At 41.8% G+C, this 20413-nt stretch overlaps 1 protein-coding gene across 1 annotated transcript in view; it reads right to left on the bottom strand.

Annotated features, from left to right (window-relative positions):
• Window positions 1-20413, bottom strand: part of arel1 (apoptosis resistant E3 ubiquitin protein ligase 1) — a 104707-nt gene that overhangs the window by 55596 nt on the left and 28698 nt on the right. Inside the window, exons 7-10 of the mRNA XM_067991996.1 lie at window positions 11157-11394; window positions 9053-9222; window positions 7181-7361; window positions 6085-6338 (exon numbers count right to left, since the gene is read on the bottom strand). Of these exons, the coding sequence (XP_067848097.1) occupies window positions 6085-6338; window positions 7181-7361; window positions 9053-9222; window positions 11157-11394 (843 nt within the window). The remainder of the gene's footprint in view (window positions 1-6084; window positions 6339-7180; window positions 7362-9052; window positions 9223-11156; window positions 11395-20413) is intronic.

Below are 20413 nucleotides of genomic sequence, written 5' to 3'. Positions count from 1 at the left end.
CACTGACTTTAGTCATCAATCTACTATGCGGTACCTTATCGAAAGTCTTTTGAAAATCCAAATATATTACATCTCCTACATCACTCTTGTCCACCCTTTTTGTTACTTTTTCAAAGAATTCAATAAGGTTGGTCAAGCATGACCTTCCTTTTTGAAATCCGTGCTGACTATTCTATTATATTTTCAGTTTCTAGATGTTTTTCTATTACATCTATGAGTAAAGATTTCATTATCTTTCCTATCACCAACATTAAGCTAACTGGTCTATAGTTCCCTGGACTTGTTCTATCTCCCTTTTTAAATATAGGAATAACATTAACTGTCCGCCAGTCCTCTGGCACTATTCCCTTTCCTAATATATGTGTGTGTGTGTGTGTGTGTGTGTGTGTGTGTGTGTGTAATGGATCTAATAATGCCTTTGCTATCTCTTCCCTAACTTCTTTTAATATACATCAATGCAATCCATCCACAGATGGGGTTTTATCCTGTCTAAGTTTGATTAGTTCATCAATTATCTCCCTTCTTTCTATCTTAAATGCCTTTATATCTTTTTTGATCTCTTCTAATATCATGCCCACCTTGTTAGTCTCCCTGGTAAATACTAAAGCAAAGTAACTGTTCAATATTTCTGCCATCTCCTTGTCATTACCTGTGAGTTATCTTTTGCATCCCTTAGTGGCCCTATCCCTATCCTGATTTTCTTTTGTTTTTTATGTGTCTGTAGAATATTTTATGATTTCTTTTTATATTCCTTGATAATTGTCATTTATTGTCGATGTATTTAGTATATGCCTTTTTCTTTAGTTTCAATTTTACCCTTATCTCTTTATTCATCCATGGCTAGATTGTTTTTGTTTCTTTTTAAGAGGATTATATTTCTCCTGAACTCCACTGATTATTGTTTTAAATATTTCTCACTGCTGTTCTATCTCTTTGTCTGTCAAATTGTTTTCCAGTATATCTTCACGAGTTCCATTCTCCAATCCTTTCAAAGTTAGTTTTTTATCCAATCTATTACTTTGGTCTTTACCTTACTTATGTCCTTCTCAATCATTATTTTAAACCTTATTATGTTATGTTCGCTATTGCCTAGATGTTCTCCTATGCTTACTTCTCTTCTCTGCTCTGCTCTGCTTCATTTCCCATTACTAGATCCAGCAGTGATTCCTCTCTTGTTGGGCTTCTCACATACTGGGTAAGAAAGGAGTCCCGTATGTGCATTGCATTCTTATTATCTCTTACTTACCTTTTCCTCTCCACATCTCAATTTTTTATTTCCCTACATAATTCCAGGTCTCTCTCATTTAGTACTTACCTTTTCCCTCCTCATCTTTATTTTTAAATGTTGTTTGTTAACTCATCTTTCATTTTGTATTTACACCTTTTTCTCACAATTCCAATCTTTGCTTTTCAGCTTGTCCTCTCTGTGTAATCTCTCCTTTTCATCTCACTCATTTTTCTGTATTTTTTGTTTATTACTTTTCTTAATTGTACCTTCATTTTTTCCTCTGCTCATTTGCCATTTTTCCATTTCCCCCATTTAACAACTTCTCATTGCTCTCATTTTCTCCTTACCTTTTACAATCCTGAACTACTTTTACTGTTTCAATTTTACTATTTTATCTATTTTCTCATCTTAATTCTGCTTATCTTTGTACTGGTTACTTTTTCCCCCCACCTTCTCATACCCTTTTCTGCTGAGTATTTCTCACTTACCTTTTCCTTGCCTCATCTCTCATTTTTTAATTTCACTATTTAACTCTGCATCTCTCTCATCTTATACGTACCTTTTCCCTTATCTTTCATTTTTAAATTTTATGTAACTCCTCATCACTGTATTCACACCTTTTCCTCCCCGCATTTTCGATCTTTGCTCTTTAGCTGGTCCTCTCCATATATCTCCTTTTCATCTTACTCATTTTTCTATATCTTTTATTTCTTGTTTTTCTAATTCTAACTTCATTTTGCTTTGACCTTTTCCTCTTCTCTTGCCCTCTTTTTCTATTTACTTTTTTAGTCTCCACATCTTTTATTTTTCTATTCTCCTTCTTTGCCTCCCTTCTATTTAACTTTCCCAACATTGACTGGGACAGCCATAGCATCAAGGGCTTGGATGGAGAGAAATTTGTTGAGTGTATTCAGGAGGAATTTCTCATTCAGTATGTGGATGGCCCGACTAGACAGGGGGCAAAACTTGACCTCTTGGGAAATAAGGAAGGGCAGGTGACAGAAGTGTTAGTGAGGGATCACTTTGGGACCAGTGATCATAATTCCATTAGTTTTAAGATAGCTATGGAGAATGATAGGTCTGGCCCAAAAGTTAAAATTCTAAATTGGGGAAAGGCCAATTTTGATGGTATTAGACAGGAACTTTCAGAAGTTGATTGGGAGAGTCTGTTGGCAGGCAAAGGGACGGCTGGTAAGTGGGAGGCTTTCAAAAGTGTGTTAACCAGGGTTCAGGGTAAGCACATTCCTTATAAAGTGAAGGGCAAGGCTGGTAGAAGTAGGGAACCTTGGATGACTCGGGAGATTGTGGCCCTAGTCAAAAAGAAGAAGGAGGCATATGACATGCATAGGCAGCTGGGATCAAGTGGATCCCTTGAAGAGTATAGAGATTGTCGGAGTAGAGTTAAGAGAGAAATCAGGAGGGCAAAAAGGGGACATGAGATTGCTTTGGCAGATAAGGCAAAGGTGAATCCAAAGAGCTTCTACAAATACATAAAGGGCAAAAGAGTAACTAGGGAGAGAGAAGGGCCTCTTAAGGATCAACAAGGTCATCTATGTGCGGAACCACAAGAGATGGGTGAGATCCTGAATGAATATTTCACATCGGTATTTACGGTTGAGAAAGGCATGGATGTTAGGGAACTTGGGGAAATAAATAGTGATGTCTTGAGGAGTGTACATATTACAGAGAGGGAGGTGCTGGAAGTCTTAACGCGCATCAAGGTAGATAAATCTCCGGGACCTGATGAAATGTATCCCAGGACGTTATGGGAGGTTAGGGAGGAAATTGCGGGTCCCCTAGCAGAGATATTTGAATCATCGACAGCTACGGGTGAGGTGCCTGAAGATTGGAGGGTAGCAAATGTTGTGCCTTTGTTTAAGAAGGGCGGCAGAGAAAAGCCTGGGAACTACAGACCGGTGAGCCTGACATCTGTAGTGGGTAAGTTGTTAGAGGGTATTCTGAGAGACAGGATCTACAGGCATTTGGAGAGGAAGGGACTGATTAGGAACAGTCAGCATGGTTTTGAGTGGAAAATCATGTCTCACGAATTTGATTGAGTTTTTTGAAGGGGTAACCAAGAAGATAGATGAGGGCTGTGCAGTAGACGTGGTCTACATGGACTTCAGCAAAGCCTTTGACAAGGTACCGCATGGTAGGTTGTTACATAAGGTTAAATCTCACGGAATCCAAGGTGAGGTAGCCAATTGGATACAAAATTGGATTGATGACAGTAGGCAGAGGGTGGTTGTAGAAGGTTGTTTTTCAAACTGGAGGCCTGTGACCAGCGGTGTGCCTCAGGGATCGGTGCTGGGTCCGCTGTTATTTGTTATTTATATTAATGATTTGGATGAGAATTTAGGAGGCATGGTTAGTAAGTTTGCAGAGGACACCAAGATTGGTGGCATTGTGGACAGTGAAGAAGGTTATCTAGGATTGCAACGGGATCTTGATCAATTGGGCCAGTGGGCCGATGAATGGCAGATGGAGTTTAATTTAGATAAATGTGAGGTGATGCATTTTGGTAGATCGAATCGGGCCAGGACCTACTCCGTTAATGGTAGGGCGTTGGGGAGAGTTATAGAACAGAGAGATCTGGGAGTACAGGTTCATAGCTCCTTGAAAGTGGAGTCACAGGTGGATAGGGTGGTGAAGAAGGCATTCAGCATGCTTGGTTTCATTGGTCAGAACATTGAATACAGGAATTGGGATGTCTTGTTGAAGTTGTACAAGACATTAGTAAGGCCACACTTGGAATACTGTGTACAGTTCTGGTCACCCTATTATAGAAAGGATATTATTAAACTAGAAAGAGTGCAGAAAAGATTTACTAGGATGCAACCGGGACTTGATGGTTTGACTTATAGGGAGAGGTTGGATAGACAGACTTTTTTCCCTGGAGAGTAGGAGGTTTCGGGGTGATCTTATAGAAGTCTATAAAATAATGAGGGGCATAGATAAGGTAGATAGTCAAAATCTTTTCCCAAAGGTAGGGGAGTCTATAACGAGGGGGCATAGATTTAAGGTGAGAGGGGAGAGATACAAAAGGGTCCAGAGGGGCAATTTTTTCACTCAAAGGGTGGTGAGTGTCTGGAACGAGCTGCCAGAGGCAGTAGTAGAGGCGGGTACAATTTTGTCTTTTAAAAAGCATTTGGACAGTTACATGGGTAAGATGGGTATAGAGGGATATGGGCCAAGTGCAGGCAATTGGGACTAGCTTAGTGGTATAAACTGGGCGACATGGACATGTTGGGCCGAAGGGCCTGTTTCCATGTTGTAAACTTCTATGATTCTATCAATCTCATTTTCTACCTTTTTCCCCTTGTCTCATTTTTGTACTTTTATTTCTCCTCTTCTTTCTTAATTGCATTCTTATTATTTCATGAATATAAATATTATTTCTTATTAGTGAATTGAATTGCTCATACAGTGTTTATGTGACAAGCATTTTATTAAACCATAGAGAATGCCAGCGTTTTGCAAAATATTTAGAGACTTTTGCAGATGTTGGTTCAAACATGCTAACTCAACTAGGGGGGAAATTCAGTTTGTTTTTTGTGCAGGGAGTGCATTGTATGGGTTTGTGCCTCATGGTGAACGAGGCAGGGTGCACAGAGCTCAGCAGCGCACATGTTATGTGCCGAGTATAAAATTTCTGCTTTCGCTATTTGCCTGCTTTATTTGATCTTTACATGACAAACTGGGAGCAAAGAATTGATTAAAGAGCAGTGAGTTTCTCTCTTTTGTATGTTTATCCTGAAAAGGACAGCCTAGCAAAGGAATTTCTGGTAATTTATCAGCCATTATGAAAACGCATTATCACCTTAAAATTCCTGGGAAACCTGAAAAATAAACACAAAACCCCAGACCGTTTGGATTAACTAAAAGGATATTTGATACTCTAATGTCTGACTAACCTAATCCTGCAGAGAGACTGAAGATTCTGTCTCACACTTTTGGTGGTGAGAGGTATGATATGAGGAGCCAAGAACTATTAGCTGGGGAAAAACAAACTGTTGCAATGGTGCAGGTCCTTATGTGAAGTAGGAACATTCACATCAGATGATATTTTCACATCCGTGCTCACCATGTGTTTACCCTAGAACTATACGTCTATGAACCAAGCTTTTCTCTCAGTCTTCCTCTCCTGGTTTCTGCTGCCAGAGTCCCTTGTTACTTCTCTTCTGCTTAGTCATTCTTGCCACACATCAGCGAATTGATACCACTCTACCCTATTACAGCTTGAACTGGAAGTAGACATAAGAAAATCAAGCCACTTGATCAAACAGTTTAAATGTGAATGTCCAATCTTATATCCAGCATCAAATATCCAACTATTTGAATGGAAACTTGAGAGTGAAAGACTGTGCTCCGCCTGACTAAATTGCTACAGGGTACAGAGGTCAGTCGGTTCTCCCCAGGAACTTGCTCCAAAGCACCTGGCAATATCACTGTTGAGCCGCTCATCATGAACAGCACAATTCATCCTCCAATATTCTCCTCCCTTACTACGAGGAAGGAAGCAACTGGCCTCCACGTATCACTTTTCCCCACTGACTGAAATCCAGACCTCTCTACCTGAGCAATTATGAGCATTAACCTCTATCACAGCACCCTAAGTGGAAAACACCACCCTAAGTGGAAAACACCACCTTATAGTAACATTGTTTGCTTACGTGCTATCTTTGGGAGCCGTACAACGATAAGTGTAATAATGCAAAGGTATTTTTTTTATGAGCATTCCCTTTTACAGTAGGAACCATGAAATTGATTATATTGAAGGCGATCTAGAGGCCTGATGTTTTAATTGCAATAGTAAAATGCAGGACATATCTCACACACTCACACTACTTTCTTACCTTTGGTGATATGTAACAATAGACCTTTTTGGGTTTCTTCACTTTCTCGGCTGTCTGATTTTCCTGATCCACATCTTTCTCATCATCTTCCTCATCTGTGGTGGCTGACAGGGGTCGACCCATGGTGGCAAGTGTGATTGGTGATAATTGCCACTGAGAGTGAGCATAATTTGTTGTGCTGTACAAGTACGCCTCAAAATAAACACTGATTCCCGGAGTTGATACGTTCTTTTCGACCGTATTCTTTTCATTTTCTGTTGTTAAAAAAGTGCAAATAGTTAATACACGTAATTTTCTCCACACAGAAACCCCTTCAATTGGGAGGGCAGGATGCTTTAGGTCAGTGTTAATCACTCACTTTTTGTCAAGGGCTAAAATCCCAAGCAATGTCTTTCTCAAGGGTCTTTTTTCAGGAAAGCTGCCACAAGGAATGATGGAATGCAAGTCTACACATGTGATTCCCCAGACTGTGAGCTCTAGTTCAATCCTGCAGTTGTAGGTAGTTGCCACATTTCCACAAGGCAGTTTCCCACAGGAAGACTTTAAAAAAAAAATTAAAGCCCCAAGTCCTAACAGTATTCCCTTGCCTTCTCTTATTGGAAAACAACAAGCAGACTGCATTCAAAAGCAAAATACTGCAGATGCTGGAAATCTGAAATACAAACAGAAAATGCTGGAAATGCTCAGCAAGTCAGGCAGCATCTGTGGAGAAAGAAACAGAGTTAACGTTTCAGGGTGATGACCTTTCGTCAGGCTGCATTATTAGTCATGATGTAGAGATGCCGATGATGGACTGGGGTTGACAAATGTAAAGAATCTTACAACACCAGGTTATAGTCCAACAATTTTATTTGAAAATCACAAGCTTTCGGAGGCTTTCTCCTTCGTCAGCCTCCGAAAGCTTGTGATTTTCAAATAAAATTGTTGGACTATAACCTGGTGTTGTAAGATTCTTTACATTTTCATTATTAGTGTCAGTGCCCCAGGTCACGACCTGGTCCTGAAATGCCATTCTGACAGGCTGGCCTGATGTGGAACTAAAAGGGGCAAGCTGGATCACAAGAATTATATAATTTAGGCTTCAAATCCTACTCACCACTAAGAATGATGATGTCGAACTCCCCGTTACCAATCAATTGATCCCAGTAGGTAACAGATGCCCGAAAACAACCCCTTCTCCACAACGTCAAGTTCAGAAGCACCAGGCACATTGTCTTATTCGAAGAAATGGTTTTGTTAAACAAAACATCTGACGTTTCATTTTCAGGGGCACCAAGCTAAAATACAAGTGAGGGATAGATTAATCAGCTGTAGACTAACGGTGAGTTGCACTGTTTACAGGCTGTTTCCACAATCTCAGCTTAAGTATTCTAAAATTCACAAACCTACAAGCCACGCAGTGTACATAGTGTAAAGGACTGGATACGAATTTACACCCATATCCTCCATTTGCTGAGATATTGATTTCAGCTGCTTTGCTATGGGGCAGTGCAGAGTGGAGCCCAGGCACTTCGCACAGGGAGTCGGAAGAAATCTGGAAGGAGAGCCCTTCCATGCTAATGTTGCACACCTCCTAGCCTTCAATACAGAGCAGCATCGGTGAAAGCCTGGGTATGTAGTACCTACCTGGTCCCCTCCCCTCTATCAAGAACAGTGCACAGTATGGAAAAAACTTAAGTGGGTGAGAAAGGGAGAAAATAACTTACAAATAAATTCATAGTTTTAAACTCCATTCCCCCCCCCCTGAAAAAAATAAATAGCCACTAAGGAACATAAATCCTTACATTTAAACATATTTCTATTTGAGGGTAAAACGCCTCCATTTTTCTTCCCTTTCTCTACTCGCCTTGAGCCTTGCACCATCTGTGGCCAAGACAATTTCCTCTCAGGCCTCTGCTTGTGGCACTTTGAATCAGCGCCTAGAAAGAATGCAAGAGCAGCCCAGGGACTAATCTTGCTTTAATTTACTCTCATTGTAGGGAAGGGCCTCGTCTCCATGCAGCTCCTCTACAACAATTAGTTTGAACCTGTGTCCTACCAACTTTGAGCAACACAACTGTAGTCCAATACACTACCCTGCCACCCCTCATCGCAGCAATTTGTAAATTTTTAAATGTTTAAAATTCAGCATTTTCAATGAGGAAATCACCTCATAACAGAAGCATTATTTCTTAGTGTAGTGCAAGGGTAGGTGGCGCTGGTTAGTCCAACTCATCCAATATTTTGCCGAGCTCAATTTCTGAAAGTTGGCAGCTCTGCTAGTTGAAGCAATAGTGTTATGTTGTTTCCGAAATAGGATTTTTAAAAGTCAGTGACCTTCCAGTGGGGTGTGCTAATTAGTCTGCAGATGCTTCCGAATGACATTTCATTTGGCTTCATTTGGTTTCCAATTCTATTCAATGAATCATTCCAACATTCCCTGCTTCAATTTACTTTGCTATCCTGTTTCAATTTATCCATATTTCCACTCTTCCCTAGGACACCCAAATAAAAGCAAAGCTGTCATTGAGGGTACTTTGTGGACTGATGAATGGGAGGGAGGAGAGTTGAAGTTGGCAATGTTAAAAACTTCATGGTAAATAACCCATTCACATACGTTAGATTCTGGTGAGGAGGTCAGGAGGGCAGCAGGGAGAATAGCAACTATGGAAAAATGACTTGCTCTCAAAAAGCAAAACGCCTGGAATGCCTACATCAAGGACACTAGGAAACAGCAAGGTAGTAGGAAACATGGTAAAGCTTTTCACTCTGTTATGACTAGAGCTTGAAATAGAATATAGAGAAATGCTCAGATTCTTTTCATAGCACCAGTGTAACACCCAGGAATTACTCCGAAGCTTCAAGGTCAATGCAGGGTTTTAGTAACAGCAGGCATTGAAAAGAACAGAAATCAGTCTTAATTTTAATGCAGGATCTCCAAAGTTGTTCCCCAGGCTGGAGATTCACTAACAGCCAGCTTGTCACTCACCTCTTTGATCTGCACTTTGTAATTATCCTGGTCAATAATGGCCAGTGCATTATTTGTCGGGTTATCGTATTCGTCGCGTGGGGCGATCTGCAACGTGTGCTGCTGTCCACTGGTCAGCACCAGAGTGGAGAAGTGGTAGAGAATTTTTGTTTTTGCTGGAAATACTATTCCTATAAATGGAGGGAAAATAAATTTCAGCTGTTTTTTTTCCCCAGTTTCAGTGTCAAACACAGTAACAGGTCACTTTTTTTTTGACTATCGAGGTGAGAAAATGAACACTTTTTCAACTTTTTGGTGCTAGTGTCAGCATCAAAGCAACTCCTAGGTAAAATATAGCATGGGCTAGATGCAAAATAAAGATCTCTTTACATTGCTGCAATGGTATACCTTAACACCCAACTTGAACTCCCCCCCCCCACCCCATCCCCATTGGCACCAGAGTGACATTTCAGTTTCCTTATGATCTTCAGAGTATGGCAAGATCAGAAGATAATTATGGATGAGGAATGCTATTCAAGCCATCTTAATTCACCCTTCGAGATAGGCCCTAAAGTCCCCCTGTTGTAGCATCCAATAGTTTCTTAAATTATTCTGGGGCTTTTGCCTCAGAATAATAGTCTTCCTGGAAGTCTATTCCATATGAAGAACTTGTAAACTTAGCTTTTACAAGTTTAAACTTGGGTCCCACTCTTGCAATTTAGTTTAAATTAATATTTCGGGAAATCTTTTTCCATTTCCTTAACAATCTTATAAGCCTCTATAAGATCAGCTCTCAGACAACTTCTTTCTCGGCCAAATAGCCCAAGTTTCTTCAGCCTTTCTCACAACCCAGAACCCTAACATTAGAAATCAGCCTAATGGCTCTTCTCTGCAGTGCTTGAACGTCTCTTGATTCTTACTAACCAGAACTCGAGGTGCAATCTGACGAGAGTACTGTGCAATCAATACCTCCTCTGACTCGTATTCTAGTGTTTTGGCGATGCAGTTCAACATTCCATTGGCTTTGTTAATTGCTGCTCTGCATTCATTGCATAATGTGGAGATGCCGGTGATGGACTGGGGTTGACAATTGTAAACAATTTTACAACACCAAGTTATAGTCCAGCAATTTTATTTTAAATTCACAAGCTTTCGGAGGCTACCTCCTTCCTCAGGTGAACGATGTGGACGAGTACCTGGCCTCTGCTTGGTCCCTCCCCAAAGTGGTGAGCATGAGATCAAGAGTTCAGTATGCATGGAACCATGGTCACAAGCCCACTCATATTGGCCCTTTTTTCTCTGATTCTCTCTTCCTGTCATTGTTCATTGTGCATTTGGATGTTCCAAGTGCAGCCTAGATTTGTTTTATCTTGTTGGCAGTACCGTAGACTTCGCTGCAGCAATGCTCATATCTTTTGTTTATCATGTATAATTAACCCTGGTAACTGCTCTTCTGTCCCATCTGCATGGGTGAAGTTCAGTTAGTTATTGTTAAACATACGTGAAGACTTACATCCTGAATCCTCTGAAATCGTACTTGTGAGTTTCAGAGGATTCAGGATGTAAGTCTTCACGTATGTTTAACAATAACTAACTGAACTTCACCCATGCAGATGGGACAGAAGAGCAGTTACCAGGGTTAATTATACATGATAAACAAAAGATATGAGCATTGCTGCAGCGAAGTCTATGGTACTGCCAACAAGATAAAACAAATCTAGGCTGCACTTGGAACATCCAAATGCACAATGAACAATGACAGGAAGAGAGAATCAGAGAAAAAAGGGCCAATATGAGTGGGCTTGTGACCATGGTTCCATGCATACTGAACTCTTGATCTCATGCTCACCACTTTGGGGAGGGACCAAGCAGAGGCCAGGTACTCGTCACACACCCCACCAGCCCTCAGAAAGAAAGAAAAACTGGGGAGAAAATTGAAGGACAAGTCATGTTGATTGCTTTTAGGTACCATTAGTGGCCAATTACCTACAGCGCCACTTATAGAGACCTGGATGCAAGGTGCTTGGTTATCAATGTCGCCTGGTGGGGACAGACCAATAGAGTGAAAAAACAAATAGATAGATAATCTCACCCCTAATGGAAACATACACACACTTACACCTACCAGGTTGAAATGTTTTGTAGTACGGGCTGTAGGCAACGTTCAATCCTCCGAGTTTGACAGTGATTTCGTACCTTCCCGCCTTCCGCACTGTGAAGCCCACCTTCACCACATTCTTGTTCTGCGCCTGAAGCCCTTCCTGCGTGATGGGAACATCCAACCCAAGCTCCATATGTGAGATGTGAATCCGTAATCCCACTGGGCGATGTGCAGGAAATGGTTGCCCATTCTTGTAGAACAACTGCACAGCAAAATAGGAAGAATTTTTTTCTGTAATAAATCTTGCATTAACATTCCTCCTTGTTGTACATACTCTTGTCAACTATTAATGGCAGGAAGGCAGAACAAGAGAAGAAATCAGCACATTCAAGTGAAATTAAAATTCCACCAAAAATATTGAAACCAATCAAGAGTGCACAAATCACTTCCAAACAAAGAAAAATGTTATGAATTAAGATGTCATTTGCACCCATGGCAAATCTTAAAAGATCTTCCTGCAATTAGTCCCATCCATCCTTTATCCCAAATATGACTTGGCAGTTGATTTCTTTTTAAGAATTGCGTTTCTTTTAAAATGCACCTTATGGTACTAAATATTCCTGGATACAAGGTGTTCAGGAAAGATAGGGAAGGAAAGAAAGGGTGGCAGTATTGATTAAGGAGAATATTGCTGTGCTGGAGAGAGAGGATGTCCTGGAGGGGTCAAGGACACTATCTATTTGATTAGAGTTAAGAAACAATAGAGGTGCCATTACACTACTGGGGGTGGTCTACAGGCCATCAACAAGTGGGAAGGATATAGAGGAGCAAATTTGCAGGGAAAATACAAAGAGGTGCAAAATCCATACAGGGGAACTTCAACTATCCTATATTAGATTGGGATAATAATAATACAAGGGGCAAAGAGGCGGAGGAATTTTTGAAGTGAGAACTTTCTTGATCAGCATATTTCCAGCCCAACGAGGCATAGCTGGATTTGGTTCTGGGGAATGAGGCAGGCCAAGTGGAGCAAGTGTCAGTGGGGGAACATTTAGGGAACAGTGATCATAGTATCATAAGGAAAAGGACATGGACCACTCTAAAGTAAAAATACTCAATTAGAGGAGGGCCAATTTCAGTGGGATGAGGGCTGATCTGGCCCAGGTAAATTGGAGTTGAAGATTGGCAGGCAGAACTGTAATTGAACAGTGGGCGGCCTTTGAAGAGGAGATGGTTCAGGTACAGTCTGGGTACATTCCCACGCGGGAGAAAGGTAGGGCAGCTAAGGCCAGAGTTCTCTGGATGACACAAGAGATAGAGAGTAAGATGAAGCAGAAAAAGGGGCATATGACAGATGTCAGGTTGATAACACAAGTGAGAACCAGGCCGAATATAGAAAGGGGAAAGCAGCAAGAGCCAAGTTCGTGGCACCACGGGTGGCTCTGCTATACAGGAGGGGAGGAAGAAGAGTGGCAGGACTATAGTGATAGGGGATTCAATTGTAAGGGGAACAGATAGGCGTTTCTGCGGTCGCAAACGTGACTCCAGGATGGTATGTTGCCTCCCTGGTGCTAGGGTCAAGGATGTCGCGGAGCGGCTGCAGGGCATTCTGGAGGGGGAGGGTGAACAGCCAGTAGTCGTGGTCCATATTGGTACCAACGACATAGGTAAAAATAGGGATGAGGTCCTGCAAGGTGAATTTAAGGAGTTAGGAGATAAATTAAAAAGCAGGACTTCAAAAGGTAGTGATCTCAGGATTACGACCGGTGCCACATGCTAGTGAGTATAGGAACAGGAGAATAGACCGAATGAATGCGTGGCTGCAGGGATGGTGTAGGAGGGAGGGATTTAGATTCCTGGGACATTGGGACCGGTTCTGGGGAAGGTGGGACCTGTGCAAGTGGGACGGGTTACACCCGAGCAGGACCGGGACCAATGTCCTCGCGGGGGTGTTTGCTGGTGCTGTTGGGGAAGGTTTAAACTAGAGTGGCAGGGGGATGGGAACCTGAGCAGGGAGTCAGAAGGGAGTAAAGTTGAGAGCAGCAAGAGAGGGCAAGACCCAGGGGAAATTTACAATACAAATAGTACAAACAGTTGTTCAAGAACAAGTGAAAGGGAAAAGCGTAGAGCAGTGGAAAGAAAGTGTACTTTAGGCACTACAGATAAAGTAAAAACTAGAAGGCATAAGGTGATTAACCCAGCATCAAAGCTGAAGGTCAGGCTAGGGTGTGTGGCCCAACTAAGAGTTCTATATACAAATGCACGGAGTATAAGGAATAAATTAAATGAACCACAGGTTCAAATTCAAATTGGAGGGTATGACATGATAGCTATTATGGAGACATGGCTGCAGGATGGTCAGCACTGGGAACTAAATATACCGGGTTATAAGGTCTACAAGAGAGATAGGGAAAATGGAAGAGGGGGAGGAGTAGCCTTAATGATTAGAGATGAAATCACTTCAATGATAAAGGGGGATATAACGAGAGGTAAGCAGCCAACAGAGACCTTATGGGTTGAATTGAGAAATAGGAAAGGAGTTGTACATAGGAGCCCTGGCAGCAGCTCTGAAGTGCTAGATTGTATAAATGCAGAGATTAGACAAGCGTGTAGCAAAGGCATAGTGGTCTTAATGGGAGACTTTAACCTTCACATAGATTGGGAAAAGCAGACTAGCAACTGTCAGAAAGGTAGTGAATTTCTTGAGTGTGTCCAGGATAGTTTTCTACAGCAGTATGTCCTAGAGGCAACAAGGGGGCAAGCCATACTAGATTTAGTAATGAGTAATGAACCAGATTTAGTTAACGGCTTAACTGTGCGTGAACATCTATCCAATAGTGATCATAACATGATTGAGTTCAATGTAGTGTTTGAAAGGGAAAAAAGTGAATCATCTGCTAAGATTCTAGACTTGGGTAAGGCCGACTTCAATGGGATGAGACTGTTGGCCAGGGGTTGCAGAAACTACTGTGATTCCGAACTGCTGACACACAGGCAAAAGCAACTTTTGAACTGAAGTAACCTGAGTTCAGTCGCTGGCCTGAGCTGGCTGGAACCGGTTTGAATTAGCTAAGTTTTGTGAAAGACAAAGGAGATGTGATAAGACACAAGTCCTTATTTAGAAAAGGAGTAATGAGGTAATGCTACCTAAGTCCTTGGGACAGAGCCAATGAGGAGAAGACACAGACTAGGCGAGCAAGCCTAAACCAAAGGGAGAGAGAGACAGCACAGCTTGAAGAGATAAGATTCAGAATAAGAATGAAGAATCTGGGGCGTGGAGCCAGAGCGAAGACTCCAGAGACCAACCATCGCGGAAGTGGAAGAACCTACGTCAGGGACACAGAGACGACGTCGAAAGAGAGAGAGAACGGAATGCTTGGCCAGCGTCAGCTCTCCTTTTCGGGTATTAGCCTTTATATTCTGTGACCACTCGGAGTGTCAGAGAAACCTAGTGGGTGTGCGTTTAGATCCTAGTTTGGGTATAAAACTGTATAACCTGGTGCAAACTGCATGTCTATATCTAACCAGACGTATAAGCTATATGTATATGATCTAACGACGTGAATAAAGCGAATTGAGAGTTAAGAGAGAATTGACTCTTCTCTTTGTACGAAGCCAATAACCGTAACCGGTGACCTCCGGTCAACAAGACAGAGACTGTCCGCAGTAAATTGGGCAAATCTGTTAATGGGTAAAACGACTGATGATCAGTGGGAAATGTTTAAAGAAACTTTTAATGAGATACAGAATTGGTTTATAACCCTGAGGGGCAAGAACTCTACTTGCCAAAAAAAACAGCCATGGACAACTAAAGAGGTAAGGGGCAGTATAAGACATAAGGAAAGGGCATACAAAAAGGCAAAAAATGGCACAGATCCTGGCAAATGGGAAAGATACAAAGATCAGCAAAGGGTCACAAAACAGATAGTAAGATCGACAAAAAGAGAGTATGAAAAGAAACTCAAGGGATATCAAAACCAATACGAAGAACTTTTAGTTATATTAGGAAAAAGAGGGTGGTCAGGAGCAGTGTTGGCCCCTTAAAAACTGAAAGTGGGGATATTGTCACTGACAATGGGGAAATGGCGGACATGTTGAACAATTACTTTGCGTCAGTATTTACAGTAGAAAAAGAGGATAGAATCCCAAGAAAACTAATATTGAATCGGGGACAGGGATTCGATAAAATTAACATAAGTAAAACAACAGTAATGAAGAAAATAATAGCACTAAAGAGTGACAAATCCCCAGGACCAGATGGTTTCCATCCCAGGATTTTAAAGGAAGTAGGTGAGCAGATTGCGGATGCCCAAACTATAATCTTTCAAAGTTCTCTCGATTCAGGAACTGTCCCTCTAGATTGGAAAATTGCATGTCACTCTGCTTTTTAAGAAAGGAGAGAGAGGGAAACTGGGGAATTATAGACCAGTTAGCCTAACATCTGTTGTGGGGAAATTGCTGGAGTCTATAATTAAGGATAGGGTGAGTGAACACCTCCAGAATTTTCAGTTAATCAGAGAGAGCCAGCATGGATTTGTGAAAGGTAGGTTGTGCCTGACAAACCTGATTGAATTCTTTGAAGAAGTGACTAAAGCAGTGGACAGGGGAATGTCAATGGATGTTATTTATATGGACTTCCAGAAGGCATTTGATAAGGTCCCACATAAGAGACTGTTAGCTAAGATAGAAGCCCATGGAATCGAGGGAAAAGTACGGACTTGTTTAGGAAGTTGGCTGAGCGAAAGGCGACAGAGAGTAGGGATAATGGGTAGGTACTCACATTGGCAGGATGTGACTAGTGGAGTCCCGCAGGGATCTGTCTTGGGGCCTCAATTATTCACAATATTTATTAACGACTTAGATGAAGGCATAGAAAGTCTCATATCTAAGTTTGCCAATGACACAAAGATTGGTGGCATTGTAAGCAGTGTAGATGAAAACATAAAATTACAAAGCGATATTGATAGATTAGATGAATGGGCAAAACTGTGGCAAATGGAATTCAATGAAGACAAATGTGAGGTCATCCACTTTGGATCAAAAAAGGATAGAACAGGGTACTTTCTAAATGGTAAAAAGTTAAAAACAGTGGGTGTCCAAAGGACTTAGGGGTTCAGGTACATAGATCATTGAAGTGTCATGAACAGGTGCAGAAAATAATCAAGAAGGCAAATGGAATGCTGGCCTTTGTATCCAGAGGACTGGAGTACAAGGGGGCAGAAGTTATGCTGCAGCCATACAAAACCCTGGTTAGACCGCACCTGGAGTACTGTGAGCAGTTCTGGGCACCGCACCTTCGGAAGGACATATTGGCCTTGGAGGGAGTGCAGCGTAGGTTTACTAGAATGATACCCGGACTTCAAGGGTTAAGTTACGAGGAGAGATTACACAAATTGGGGTTGTATTCCCTAGAGTTTCGAAGGTTAAGGGGTGATCTGATCGAAGTTTATAAGATATTAAGGGGAACAGATAGGGTGGATAGAGAGAAACTATTTCCGCTGGTTGGGGATTTTCGGAGTAGGGGGCAGAGTCTAAAAATTAGAGCCAGACCTTTCAGGAGCGAGATTAGAAAACATTTCTGCACACAAAGGGTGGGAGAAATTTGGAACTCTCTTCCGCAAACGGCAATTGATACTAGCTCAATTGCTAAATTTAAATCTGAGATAGATAGCTTTTTGGCAACCAAAGGTATTAAGGGATATGGGCCAAAGGCAGGTATATGGAGTTAGATCACAGATCAGCCATGATCTTATCAAATGGCGGAGCAGGCACGAGGGGCTGAATGGCCTACACCTGTTCCTATATTCCTAAATGGTTCCTGCCCAATGCAGTATATCAAGGAAGAAAGTATTTTGGGGTGGGGGGGGTGGGGAGAAATAAAATTGTACTTGGACTGACAGGACTTGTCAAACAATACTGCTCTGGAATTGGAATAATTTTGAAATGATGGAATTTGCCAATACCATGAAGAAAAAGAAACTAGCAAGCAGAAAGTTATTACCTGCAATACATTGCGTGTGAAGCAACTAGTATGTGGAAATGCGTGATGAGGATGCAGTGAAGAACGGGTCTCAGACATGTTCAGTTACTTGACAACAGCACGACATAAAATGGTTAATGTGGCTCAGGAGAGTGAGAAAACCTATTAAACAAGACACTGACACATGGTCCATAGAGAAACTGACTAATTAATGAAAAAAACAGGAAACACTGGTACCTATCAGGGGGACTGAAATTAAAGTAGAGTGACATAGCAATTTGGATTTTCAAAATTCAGGGTTAGGTTCCTTTCAGTTAACAATGAAATTGGGCTAGGGAGAAATAATACTTAGCAAAAATATCCACAAGATGGATACTAGTAAAAGGAGAACTGGAGAATATTTTAAGTCCATGATTTATTGATATAATACACTGCAGTTTTCTGTACAGTGTATTATGATTTTCTTTTTCTATATCATGATGTGTAATATTAACCAAATGTAACTTAGAAGCAATATGTATATCTTATGTGTGTTTACATGAATATAATGTCAATAAAAGGTAAACTCAAGATGATCTCAGGGAAGACAAGGAAGAAAATTGAGGGATAAAGTGAAAATTGAACCAGAGAGGTTTCACTCAGGTTCAAAAAGATGGAGATGTAAGAATATGGTTTAAAAACAAGCATGGTCAAGATTCCCGTCTCCCATAGCGCCCAAACATTTAGCAAGAGGGCAATGTTGAGGAAGGCGCAGTTTAGCACCTCTGTGAGAATAAGGACAACTTACATACTGAACAGCAGGGAGTAGGAGGCTGACATTCCATAATAGGCAACAGTCAGAGATTGCTTACACAAGTAAGAATTATGGAGACATGCTATAACGGCAGAAGATGGTCTACAACAAAACAAGAAATGTGGTAACCAAGGAACCAACATGTCTCAGAACTGATAGCATTGAGAAAATGTTGAGACAGTGAGCGTAATGGAGCGAAACAAGACATTCGAGGTCATAAACACAGATAAGGAAGGGGGCTGCACATTCCTCAGCTTGTAACAAGAGATGCAGCTATAGGTGATTAGTTACGCAGAGTAGAACAGCTCTTTTGGGTTGCTAATGTGGCACCAGCCTGACGGTAATTTATAACCAGCAGATAAGGCAAGAGATGTGTACACGCAGAACATAGCAGCCAAAGAGTATAAAGATAGAGCACGCTCCCTCCCAAAGGTTAAAAGCTCTCGAGAGGACATTCGGAAGACCATAGCCAAAGGCAGCTTAGGGAGGACAAGTCTGATCATTTTGGATCCGTGGGATAATCAGGTTGTATTTTTTGCTTGCCATTTAACGTAATGCTGAAGACAGTTGTATTATCATAACACTGTTAAGTCAATATATTAAAGCTTGTTGTTTAATAACCACTTGGTCCTGTATCATGCGGGATTTATTGTTGAAGGACTAACAACCCTTTTGTTGAGACAGTAACGGGAAAAATCTGCTAACATCTTACTATCTCCCTCCCCACTTTCAAAAACCTATCATGTCTTCAGCTCTGACCCCACCCAGCCTAAATCTCTTCATTTTCCCTTTTTCCTCCTGATTACCATCCAGTTTTTTCCCCTCCTTAATGTAAAGCACTTGTAGATGTCTTCACGCAAGTAGAGACTATAAAACTGTCAGTTGTTGTTTTGAATGGATCTCATCTAGGTCCAAAATTTTGGGAAAGACCTGGTTGTCCAGAACTTGACTATATTCAACACTGAACATGGTTAGGTCTAGCAGTATTTAACTGTCTCAGATGGTTGTATCTCGGAATCAGAAGGTTGAGGATTTAAGTCCCACTACAGGACTTGACCACACAATCGAAGCTGACATATCAGAGGTGTAGAGAGTGCTCTTCACTGTCGCAAGAACTGTCCTTTGGATGAAATATTAAACAGAGGCCAAGTCCACCCGTTCCAGTGGTTCAAATGGACTTTAAAGCGCTCATGACACTTTTGTCGAAATAGCAGAACTCCTGGAGTTCTGGCAATATCTTTGCCTCAACCAACAGCACAGATTAACTGGTCATTCATCCCATTGTTGTTGTGGACCTTCCTGTGCAAAACTGTCATCAGGTTAATTATAATTTTTTTATTTGTCGTGGAATGTGGCCGTCAATGGCAAGGCCAGCATTTATTGCCCATCCCTAATTGCCCTTGAGAAGGTGGTAGTGAGCCGCCTTCTTGAACCGCTGCAGTCCGGGTGATGAAGGTTCTCCCACAGTGTGATTAGGTAGGGAGTTCCAGGATTTTGACCCAGCGACTCTGAAGGAACAGCGATATAATTCCAAGTCGGGATGGCGTGTGACTTGGAGGGGAATGTGCAGGTGGTGTTGTTCCCATGTGCCTGCTGCCCTTGTCCTTCTAGGTGGTAGAGGTCGCGGGTTTGGGAGGTGCTGTCCAAGAAGCCTTGGCGAGTTGCTGCAGTGCATCTTGTAGATGGTATAAACTGCAGCCACGGTGCAACAGTGGTGGGGTGGGGAGTGAATGTTTAAGGTGGTGAATGGGGTGCCAATCAAGCGGGCTGCTTTGTCCTCGATGGTGTCGAGCTTCTTGAGTGTTGTTGGAGCTGCACTCATCCAGGCAAGTGGAGAGTATTCCATCACACTCCTGACTTGTGCCTTGTAGATGGTGGAAAGGCTTTGGGGAGTCAGGAGGTGAGACACTCGCTGCAGAATACCCAGCCTCTGACCTGCTCTTGTAGTCACAGTATTTATGTGGCTGGTCCAGTTAAGTTTCTGGTCAATGGTGACCCCCATGATGTTGATGGTGGGGGATTCGGCGATGGCAATGCTGTTGATTGTCAAGGGGAGGTGGTTAGACTCTCTCGTGTTGGAGATGGTCATTGCCTGGCACTTTGTCTGGCGCGAATGTTACTTGCAACTTATCAGCCCGAGGCCTGGATGTTGTCCAGGTCTTGCTGCACACGGGCACGGACTGCTTCATTATCTGAAGGGTTGCGAATGTGAAGGTCTTTGAGACATGATGAAGTGTTGTATAACTGCAAGTCTTTTCTTTCAGCTGGATGCAGCTACTGGCACATTACACTACTGGCAGATACTAGTGCACCAGATTGAAGATCAACATTTTCAGCAGGTCCAGATTCTCCTAACCCCCATTAATCTATATTAAAAATCTTACAGCTGCATGCTTGCATTAGTCCACAAAGCCTTACTTCCTTTTGTCATGGTTTCATCACATTTTTATGTTAACTTCTTCCCATTATAAATTCCTACGTCAACATTTGTAATGAAAACTGTCTAAT

The sequence above is a fragment of the Heptranchias perlo genome, chromosome 10 (genome assembly GCF_035084215.1).
Source record: "Heptranchias perlo isolate sHepPer1 chromosome 10, sHepPer1.hap1, whole genome shotgun sequence".
In the NCBI taxonomy this organism is placed as follows: Eukaryota; Metazoa; Chordata; class Chondrichthyes; order Hexanchiformes; family Hexanchidae; genus Heptranchias; species Heptranchias perlo.
This window is presented reverse-complemented; position numbering and strand designations above follow the sequence as displayed.